The sequence below is a fragment of the Gavialis gangeticus genome, unplaced genomic scaffold (genome assembly GCF_001723915.1).
Source record: "Gavialis gangeticus isolate Ggan-Ray unplaced genomic scaffold, GavGan_comp1, whole genome shotgun sequence".
NCBI classification, from domain to species: Eukaryota; Metazoa; Chordata; order Crocodylia; family Gavialidae; genus Gavialis; species Gavialis gangeticus.
Window position 1 is genome coordinate 4724379 of NW_017729013.1, and position 11105 is coordinate 4735483.

At 48.1% G+C, this 11105-nt stretch overlaps 1 protein-coding gene across 1 annotated transcript in view; it reads left to right on the forward strand.

The window, feature by feature from the left end:
* GATSL2 (GATS protein like 2) overlaps nt 1-11105 on the forward strand; it is a 260064-nt gene that overhangs the window by 237490 nt on the left and 11469 nt on the right. Inside the window, exons 5-8 of the mRNA XM_019511388.1 lie at nt 1299-1422; nt 2270-2380; nt 4565-4647; nt 8139-8233. Coding sequence (XP_019366933.1) covers nt 1299-1422; nt 2270-2380; nt 4565-4647; nt 8139-8233 — 413 coding nt within the window. The remainder of the gene's footprint in view (nt 1-1298; nt 1423-2269; nt 2381-4564; nt 4648-8138; nt 8234-11105) is intronic.

An 11105-nucleotide genomic window follows, 5' to 3' on the forward strand; every position in this document is an offset into this window, starting at 1 on the left:
CTCAGGTACGCGAGCGAGACCTGCCCTTCGTGATGCACACGTTGGCCACCGAGTTCACCATCCTCAGGGTAGTGAATGGGGAGACGGTGGCTGCTGACAACCTCGGGATAACGAACGGATTTGTCAAGCCAAAATTGGGTGAGGACCTGCATTGGCCATCCCTGCTCGGTGCTGCGGTAGGGAATCAAGTCTCTGTGGTTACAGTGGAGTGGAGGACCAGGGGAGGGGGGGGCGCGTCGTAACTCTATTCCTCAAACTTTTTGTTGAGCAATCACTCTCTGTCGTGCGTGTAAGCCCTGTTTCAGCCCCTGCTTGAGTCTGCTTCTCTTTGGAGAAGCATATAAGCAGATGCTGTTAACGTCAGTGAGAACTGAGTGTGCTTTGCTGAACTGGGCCTTGGCACTCAGGAGCCTGCTGTGCAACACTGCTTTTCTTCTACCTGTAGGTATCCAGAGATACAGAATTAGCAAGACAAAAAAAAACCAGAAAGGCCCTTGGGGAAGAGTAGAGCCGTGATGTTGGCCTCACATTTCTAGCATAAACGACGCATTTCTCATCTCTGGTTCCAACGCTAATGCATTTCTAAGTTTACTTGAATACTTCCTGGGGACTGCAGTGACTAGCCCATGAAAAATATCACTGTTATTTAATATTTGTGTTTTAGTAGCAAGCTGGGGCGAGGCCACATTATGCTAATAAAGATGATCCTGACTTTGAGAGGTTTCCAGTCTACCCCATCGAATATGCTGCACGCCTTCATGTCTTATTCAGGGTGAAGCCATGGCAGTCTGTCCTCTGTTAGATGTGGGGCAGGGGTGCAGGAGGCTGTTCAGCACATCTCAGCACAAGAGGGATAATTTGACTAGGAGTGGCTGTGGTGATGGCGGGTGGTGTTATTTCCAGTGTGCCTGTTACCGTAGCGTGTAGACACTATGTGCCAATTTAGAAGAGGAATAGTCAAGTCCAAGAGGCTCTTTTCCTTCTCCCACTCCCACTCAGTGGCTTCCTAAAGGAAACTGGCCAGGACCTCCCTGCTATCCAGTTACTTGAGGAACCCTTCCTATCAAGAGTGGATGTCACTGGGCCTTAACAAGTCAAAAACTCAGGCCTAGCCTGATCTCTACTTGAACCAAACTCCAAAGCAAAGAGCCTGGCCCCAGGAAAGCTCTGTCTTCTTCCAGACCTTACAAAGGTGGCCACTCTGGTCTGTGGCTATTGGAGTTGCATTGCTAAAAGAGATATGTGGTGGTTTGTGAACCTGATACCAAATAGGCTTTACACTCGTGTCTCTCTTTCAGTTCAGAGGCCCGTCATTCATCCCCTTTCCAGTCCGAGTAACATGTTCTGTGTCACCAGCCTGGATCCAGATACCCTTCCCACTGTCGCGACACTCCTAATGGATGTCATGTTCTACTCCAATGGGTATGTTAAAGCTGGCAAAGCAACACACAGTGCTGTTTCTGGGTACACCTAGATTTTAAGGATGCAAAAATGTGTCACTGTCTTAAAGGCAAGAATCCAGGGCTGGGCTCATGCAGTATAATGCTGCTGGGCTGCTTCTGGGATGCATCCTTGGGCTGACATCTTCAAAGCTGTGTTAGAGCAGTGGTTTTCAGCTTGTGGTCTGCAGACTCCTGGGTGCCTGCAAACTTAGAGGGGTCTGTGAAACATGACTATGATCAATCAAAAGTATGTGAATACCTACACTTACAATTCAAAGGCGTCCGCACCTCTATTTAAAATGTTTTAGGGGGTCCGCAAGTGAAAAAACCACCGCATTAGAGTTTAGGGTGCCCAATCCCCATTAACAGATGTCTGCTTCCTGTTTAGCTGGGTTTGCAAAGTAGTAATACAGCCTTTAAGCAGCAGCCTAGCAATGCCAGTTCCTGCCAGAAGATGGCATGGGCACATTGCAATACACTGGCATCACATCGCGACAAGTTTTGTAAGCCTGGCTTGGATGGCACTGGACTTCTGCAAAAGTGGGGCAATCCAGGGAACAGCTAGACTTTGGGGGAAGACACTTTTTCTCCAGACCAGCATGATGAAATAACACCTTTTTCTCTGGAAGGAGCAAGGGCATTAGGCTATGTAAAACGCTTGCAAAAAACAAAAAGGAGAAAGGACATAACTAGGTGGAACTCGCTCTCTCTCAGAAAAATGGGGGCACTGAGTCATCTGGTTTCAGTGGCTGTGTCTTCTCTGAAGGGTTGGGATGTTCATTATCCATTGGGCTGCGGGTAACTCTGTTGTGTTATTTTTTTTTCAGAGTAAAAGACTCAGTGGTGGGAAGCGAAGACTCTGGACACATTCGCTTTTTCTCCTTCTCTCTCATTGAGGGTTACATCTCCTTGGTGATGGATGTACAGACACAGCAGAGGTGAGGCTTCATGACTGGCTTCAGCACGGGGTGGGACCCCAACAAAGCACGAGTCAACTTTTCAGAAGTATCTCGGTCCCCATTTTCAAAAAAGACTTGAATGCTCCAGTCCTATTAAAAGTCAGCGAGACCTGGACTCCCAAGTGCCCAAGCCATCTGAGAATGACCGTGGAGCTTATTGACTAGAAACCTAAGAAAAGCTTACCCTTCAGTTTGGGAGCAAGAAAACCTTGAAAATCTTGTGGGTAAATTCTCCAAAGAACGAGAGCAGAGTAGGGGCTTCACATCCGTGCAGCGCTCACTTGGTCTACTTTTCATTGGGATAGTAATGCAATGAATTGTGCCCAGTGCTGCAGGAGCTCACGACACTGTTTGACAGGCCCAGCAAATAGTCAGGTGGGAAAATATTATTCTGAACTTTTGTGTTCAACATTGTCTCACGGATTGGAGTGCCCTTTTCTCTGAGGGGCTGGAGACCATATGGGAAGGTGTGTCCAGGTGCAATTTGCGGCTTGCAAAGTGTTTGTTAACCATCTTAAGACCTGGTTTTGCAAGCTCCTTTAGCTTCCTTTGACTAAGCAGCCCCTCTGGTTTGTGGGATCAAGCTCTGGGAAATGGGAAGGATGATCTAAATTGCAGTTAGGACTGATGGTCAGTTCCTTACTCAAGCTCAGACTGCCTGAGTGACTTTGGACAAATCACATAAGCTCTCTGGGCCTTAGTTTCCCATGTGTAAAATGGGCATAATAGTAGCATTGCCCAGCCTGACAGGGACGTTGTGAGAATAAACCAGTGCAAGAGGGTGAAGTGGTCAGATGCTGCTGCAATGGTAGCCACATCTTGTCACAGGCCAGCTGGGCACTGTGAGTATATCAGTTTAGTTGCAGACTCACTGAGCAGTGCAACTTTATTAGCCACTGGGCTTTTTGGTTCGGGATCGAGGAGGTGACGTTGGGAAGGAAAGCAATGACAAGTTTTTCTTATAAAAAAGAATAATTGTTACTTATAACAACAAAAGATATAGTTTACACATATGACAGTTAGTAAAAAGTTTAAGCTAATAAACAGATAACATAACAATACAAGTTAAAATTGACAGTGAACAGACAAAGAAATTATCCAAGAGTTCCCACTTGGTTAGCAACTTATCGATAGTCCCTCAGTTAGAAGATGCACGTCAAGTTGATTCAGTGAAGTCAGGCGTCCCCGATTCACGCTCTCAGAGGGACAACCGGAGGGAAAGTCCCTCAGTCAGGATCTGGTCCTCGCTGTCACAGGGAGTAAGAGAGATCTGTGGGGCATGGGACAGCAATGACCCTTCTGTTCAGTCCTTCCCTCAGGGTTACTTAACGTACGTGTTCTTTTATATCCTGTTTATGCTAATTTTTTTGGTTACATAGCCATTCATAGTGTTACTTTATCTTACGGGGTTAAAAGGTGTTAGAAATCATTATAACAAGTTACTGCCCAAGCTTGGGTTACCCAATAAGCAAATCACATCGCATTACTTTGGGATCCGAGATTAACATGCCCACTGTGTTAATTATACCTTATGATTACGTTCATTAATTTTTACTGACTCAAAGCGAAATTTCATAAATCAGCTACGTCTGCAGTTATAATCTTGAGTTCTGCTTTTTAAAATTCATGCTGTCTGAAGATTAGTATAAAAAGCTATATATAAATCTTGCGGGTTATACTCCAGACAGACAGAAAACTGCTCCATAAGCTATTTCAGATATCTTCAAAAAGCAGATTTCTCTTTGTTATAAGTTGCTCTTCTGGTTCTGGCCATCACAACATCTAAGACAAAGAGATGGGGGAAGCAGCTTCTCCCCCCCCTGCGGTTCCAAAGCACGAGTCTCCTGGGGCCCGTGAACTGATTGATTTCTAGTTTTGCATCATCAAAACACAGGATCTTTCAGAAAGGCCCTTTCTGTCTCTCTTCCCAGAACAGCCCTAACTTGGCTTCCAAAGTGTACGTGCAGTGTTTTCAGTAGAAATGCATGAGGGGAAAAGACAGCCAAATCTATGTTGGTCACCTCATTTCTGGTCACGTTCATTTCTTGCTGCACCTTGTCTGTTCCAAGCAGCGTGGAGATATAGGCATGGAAGTGCCCAATGAGGCAGCAAGCAGTGGAGGTGGGACCGTTTTTAATGGCATGCTTTCATCATTTTTTGCAGGTTTCCTAATAACTTGTTGTTTACGAGTGCATCTGGAGAACTCTGGAAGATGGTTCGGATTGGCGGACAGCCCCTCGGCTTTGGTACGTAAGCAGATGGAGAAGCAGCTGAGCGCAAATGCCGTGATGTTCACGCCTCCTGGATAATGGGGAAAAATTGGGTTATCAGAGTCTGGGGTGTCCCCCCCCATAAGAGTCTAATTCCAACTAGATCCAGTTAGACCTCCCAAATGCAGTCTCAGCTCTTTGAAAATGTTGCGCATCCCTCATTTCTTGTCAGCCTCCAGTGGGGTAGACCTAAGTTGATGTAGTCTAAGCTGATGTAGGGGTGACTCCATAGCTTCAGTGGCTTGAGTACAGACAGAGAGCGGCACGTGGAGCCGCAGAAGTGGCCCTCTACGCCCTATCAGCTGCCCACGTTGCCCTTGAGAGCGGCAAAAATGGCTTTTGCCAAGTGGCTCAGTGAGGAGTGCTGCAGAGGAAAAGCCCAAGATTTTCTGCAAATGGCTCGCTTTGAAAAATCAGGCCCTTTTACAGTGCCTTCAAAGTTTGGACTGCTCAGAAACAGCGACCCAGGATCAGTAGTCACTTTTGAAAAAATTGGACCCTTTCATTTTGGTACCTGGCCTCTAGCAGCAGCCGGGTCAGCAATAGCCAGCATAATCAGAGCCCAGGACTGAGCAGAACTGGTTGTTTGCAGAGCCCCTGAGAGTTGCATGCAGCCAATTGAAGGCACATCCGTAATCTCACGTGAGTACGGTGCACTGCCTGCTGTGAAGACTGGTCCCAGTTTCCTTAACTAGACAATACCAAGAGCCGTTCAACATCTCCTTTATGGATGCAGGTCAACACGTGATGAGGGAAGGAGGAAAATGGAGTCAAAGGCATCAAAAGGAGGTTTTGAAGCATTCTCGCACGCTTCTCAGGAGTGACTTTCGTCACGCTGGTTGAAAATCATCCTGGCTGTTGTTCTGTTTTTCGGTATTTACGTTGAGTTGTGAAGGGGAGGAGGCGCGCTGGTGATAGACTGTTCTCTGTGTCCGGGGAAGAAAAGTTCGATTGGCTAATAGGAAAAATCCCTCGTGACGAGGGTTGAGTACTGGAGCAAACTCCCTAGAAAGGCCTAATCACTGAAAGATTGGAAGTGAGGGTTGGACAAATGTTTGTCGCGAGTGGCTCATCCAGAGATGATCCTGCTAGGGCAGGGGGCTGGAGTACATGAGCTCTGGAGGCCCACTCATCCCTCTCTGTCCCGGCTTCTACATCACTAGTGCCGAAGGAGGCTGATTTTGCAGACCTTCCCTGCAGGAAAGCTCCCAGTTCCCTGTAGTGGGGAAAAAACGAGATGCTGCTATAGACAGTTGCTGGGCATGAGCGAGGGATCCAAGCAGCGCCTGCCCAAACCAGCCCAAGCAGGAAGGCTGCTCGGGAGCCCCGCTTAAATGCCAGTGCTTGCTGCCTCCGTGTAGGTCAAAGAGCTTTGGCGGTGGAAACTGAGGAGGCACGCTGGCTGCTGTGCCGCTTTCATCTTTAATCGTGCCTCGAGCAGTGCTGCTTTAAGATGTTCCTTCTCAGAGGCCAGTTTTTGTCTCAGCTGCAAACATGTGCCTTGCAGCTGAGTTGTTAAACAGGCCATAAATGGTCAGGGAGCCAGTGGAGCACATGTGGCTTTGTGCCTCCTGGTGCATGCGGGGAAGGAAAGCTCCTTGTTTGTGGAAAATGAGCTGGTCCAAGTAGCTTAATCAGGCAGCCACTTGGAGGCGAAAATAGAAAGGGAGAAGAGAACGATTGAAGCCCTCCCAAGCCAGTGGAAAGGGGGAGAAGGGCAGAAACCGGACTCTCCTGCTGCAAGACCTACACCATGTTACTTAGTGCGTACAAAGCACGAAGTAGCCCAGAGTAGTTGTGATCCTGCTGTAGGATGCTGAGGAGGTGCTTTGTCGTGACGCTGTCAACCACCAAAGCTCGTTCCCTAGTTCTTGTTTTTCTAGGGCATTGTAGACATGCTGAGAAGCCGGGGCGAAGTGGTCCGTAGGTCGCTGCCTCCAAACACGTGTGGCCTTGTTTTGTGATTTGTCTTTGGGGAGGCCAGGCAGCAGGTGCCAGGGATGGTGTCGTGAGGGACTCTGTCATGTCAACGCGCTTCTGAGGCTCCTGCTTTGATGCGATTGTCGAGCCGGCAGGGTCTGTAGAGGTGGCGGTCCGCGTGGCTCCTGGTTCTCCTCCCTGTCTACTGTGGCTTGCTAAAAGCAACAGAAAGCAGGTTTTGCACATAAGTGGTGGCTGCCAATCGCCACACTTGTGTTACAGGATTACTAGTCGTGGAAAAGAGGCTGTATGGGAAAAGCCAGAGGGGATCAAGCAGCAGGCGATGGGCAGGAATAGGGATTTCTGCAGGGCCCAGTGTTAAGGTTGGGTCTGTACAGGTAGGCACGGCGAAGCCCCTGCGCCTGCCACACGAGGAAGGGGTCATTGGCTTCTGAGAGCGTGGCCCTCTGGCTCCGACGTGTACATAAGTGTGTCCACAGAATAATTCAGCCTCTGACTTACTTAAGATGCTTGTTACAGGAAGTAAATGAAATACAAACAGAAATGCCCATTGCCTTAGGTGCTTCACCCAGACACTGATGGGACGCAGCCTCATCTGCTTTGGGTCCAAGAACTAGCCAAGGATTGATCTGGATTCTGAGGCCAGGTCAATAGACCTGAGGGGTTATTTGCAGAACTGGAAACTGCATCGACTCATCCTCAACATTTCTGATGCCTTTTCTTGCTCAACACAATGGCTGGAGGGGGTGTGAGCTGCTTCCGTGCTGGTGCTAGATATTTCGTTGCGATCCTTCTTCATCGGTTTTGCCATGCTATTGGATATCTGTGTCACATTCTGGACCCCTTTGGCTAATTGCAGTCATCGAGTGAGTCACCCCACAAGAGGGAAGTCCCACACTTCCTAAGGCTCCCTATTTTCTATAGACATTTTATACGGGAGTCTTCGCACCTTAGCCCAGAGGTAGGCAATTATTTGGGCCCGAGGGCCACTTAAGGAGTTTGGATCAGCAGCTGTGGGCCAGGTCAGCACTGCCACTTCCCCTGCTCCTCCCCAACGTCTCACCAAAACTCCCTATTGCTCTGTGAGTGGGTAGGAGTAGAGTGGGAGGGGCAGAAGAGGCTGGGGTCACATGGTCCTGCCCTCTGGGGTACAGGTACATGTGCTCGCAAGCCATCAGGTGGTGCTGTACACCCCCTGCCCACCACCTCGTTTCATAGATTTCATAGACATTAGGGAAAACCACCGGGTCCCTCCTGGCTGCGAGGATAGCGTCTACAAAAGTTGACAGTGTCTCAGGGGAAGCTCCCGGGGGTGCCTCCATCTCCAAGCCCACTTTCGGCCCGTTGCAGGCAAGGCCTTTGCCAATGGGCGAGGCTCCACTGTTCGCCGTGGCGCTGGCTCCTTGACCGTAGCCGGGCCACCTGAGTGGCAGTGCCGAGGTGAGTCGGGCTAGGTAGTGCTGGGTACGCCTCGCTGTTGAAGAGCTCTGCTTGAGGCTGTGACTTCTCCTCTGTGTCTCCCACAGATGAATGTGGAATTGTCGCTCAGATTTCTGAGCCCTTGGCTGCTGCTGACATCCCGGCCTATTACATCAGTACTTTTAAGTTTGATCATGCATTGGTAAGTAGCCTGGTAGCTCTGCTGGGGTATTGGGGAGGTGGCACCTTTCCCCATTGCGTTGGGGAAGCATTGTTCTATCTTGTTACAGCTGCTTTTGTACAGTATAGCCAAAAGCTGGGGGGCAGATATCTTTTTTTTTAGCTCGTCTTGTTGCAGACAGGCTACACTAAATTCAGTGCACGACAGAGGGCACAATGCATTGAGGTCTAAGTGCTGGGGTGGGGTGTCTGTGTGTGGGGAGGGAGGGTAGACAGTAGGCATATGGATCGAAAGGTGTTGCTAGTCTATTTTCACTTCTACCATTTGCAGCAGCTCCCATATTGTCACTCATTGTCGCCCCCCCCCCTCCTTTTTTTGCATTGTGAGCAGTGCCTTTGCTGCTGCTCAGTGTCAAGTAGCCAGAACCACAAACCCTGTAAACACACAAGCAACAGATGACAGGCAGCTGGACTGTAGTTCCCCCAGGCCAGCCTATGCATGTACCCAACTGTGAATGTCTTTTGTCTCAATTCTTGCAAATGCGGCGTAGTGCTGTGAGCAGTTTTGTCTTGCCAGTGATACAGGTCCTACCCCACTGTCTCTGCACATACAAACAGCTGTTGTGCCCTTGCCTCTGGGGTTTTCAGAGCTCCCTTGTTCTTGGAAAAGCCTGCACCCTGGCACTTCCCCTGCAGCCACAGACAGGATCAGGAAGGTCGCTGTTGGCACATGAACCATAGAGGAAGCTGATCTGCCCACATGCTTTGCCCATTTAGAAACAATCCTCTCCTGCGGTCTCAAAGTGCTTGAAAGCCCTTTGTGTTCTTTGCCACAACTCTTATGTTCCAGGCTGCATCTAGGGGAAGTACCCCATTGCTTTACACCCCCCCAGCCTAGTTGCTCCAGCTCTGATCCGCTTTGTGGAAGTGTTTGCACAGAGCATCCTGACTAAATGAGAGTTTCTTAGCACAGCCCTGTGTACACACTCTCAGGTGGGCCAGGCCAGTAGCATAACCTAACAGGGTGCAGCAGCCTCGGGTGTCGACTTGCAGGGAGCAGCATGCAAAAAATAACAGCTGTCACAACTGCTGACTGGTCAGCACAAAACTGCCGTTACACCTCCAGTTTTGCATGACATCACTACATACTTGGTTCCCTGGCCTGACTTGCGACCTGCTCACAGCTCAGATTCCCTTTTTTTTTTAAAACAAAAAAGCCAATTACTTTACATGTTTGCAGTTGGCAGGTACCATTTACAGCCCAGAAGGCCTTTGTGTGCAGAACAAACTTAAACATTGCTCCAGATAGGGAAGGTCAGGGTGCTATATAGATGATAAGCTAAGCCAAGGAGCTGGAAGTGGCCCTGGATAGTCATTTTGCTGGGTGCGATATGCAAAGCGCTTAAGTGTAAACAGAAATCCAGTTACGCTTTGGCAAGTAAATTGCAACAAACCTAACAGTGCCTTTCATTGGGTCAGCTGCAAGGGATATTAGGCAAGCTTTTGGGCACAAAACCACCCATCCTCAGGTCTGGGAAAGGGGCAAAGGTAAATTGAGTGATAACTTTTGAGTAACGCTATTCTGGAAATGGAAGTTGCTTGCTAAAGGAGAAAGAGGACTGTAAGATGAGAGTGAAGAGCAAGGGGAGGTAGTTGAATCCCATAAAGCCATTGAAAAAGGAACAGGGATCTGGATACCTTTAAAGTACAGAGCAATTAGGAGAGGTGAATTGTAATGAGACACAGAACTCTTCTCTCTGTTTAGTCTGTAGTTTTTAGTGACTAGTCAAGTTATGATTCTGTTTGCAACCCCAGCTTCCAAAGCTAGTTGGGTAGGTTTTCCTTGAGTACAAGAACCAAGATGAAAAAGTGGGTCAGTCAGAAGCAGTCTCCCACTGGAGCCTGGGTGTCCTTGCTGTTTCAGGAACATGCTGGGTGGATGCAGCTGGTGACAACATTAGTTTACTGCAGTCATCTTTAGACCAGGCTAGGCCCTTCTCCCTACTGTTAAGCTCAGTTTGATAGCTTGCAGGATTATAAAAGTTTCCACGGTATGTGTAGTTGTGAGAACTTAACATTTAAGGCTTTGAGCTACTGTGTGTGTATTCAACAAGCCCAAGGTGAGCCTTTGGAGACCAAATGGTGTGGTGCGCACTGTCTGCCTAACATATGGAATGGGTGATGGGAAGTATATAAACGGGTTACTGTTAAAACCTAGGATGCAGCTATTTGTGTAGAGCTATAGTGTGTGAATATAGGAGCACCTGGCAATCCAGAGCTTGGGCAGAAGAGGGTGCTAGCCAGATGTATTAAGTGGAAGCTTGAAAGGAGGAAAAGGTTTAGCAATAACATTCGAGGAGAAAAGAAACGTGAACAAAGTAAGAGAGAGATGAATGTACAAACAATTTGCAAACAGCAGAGCACGCACTGATGAAATAGAGAAGCTAGGAAAGAGGGCTGGCTGAAGTGCCAGGTGCTGGGAAGCTAACCAGCTGCAAACTTCTGAAATACTGCCAGAGCTTTCTTAGTCCTGTGCACCTGGCCAGACCCACTGTGACCTGAACTGGAAGTCCAGCGTTGCTCATTATCTATCATACTAGTTCCCGTCTGAGTAACGGGTGTTCACTTGGGATCCTGGTTTTCTGTTTAAAAATCCCAAATTCTATGATTAAAAACCCCCAAATGCGCTATTAAAACAAAACACCATAGCTATAACATGTAAAAGAGCCGTAAATTCTCTGACTTAAAAACAAACCCAAAATCAGCATTTTTTCCACCATGAAAATGAAATGCCACTATATATAATTCACTGTATATAGTGGCATTTCATTTTCATGGTGGAGAAATGCTTTGAGTGTTTTTTTAAAATCAGAGAATTTACAGCTCTTCTTTTT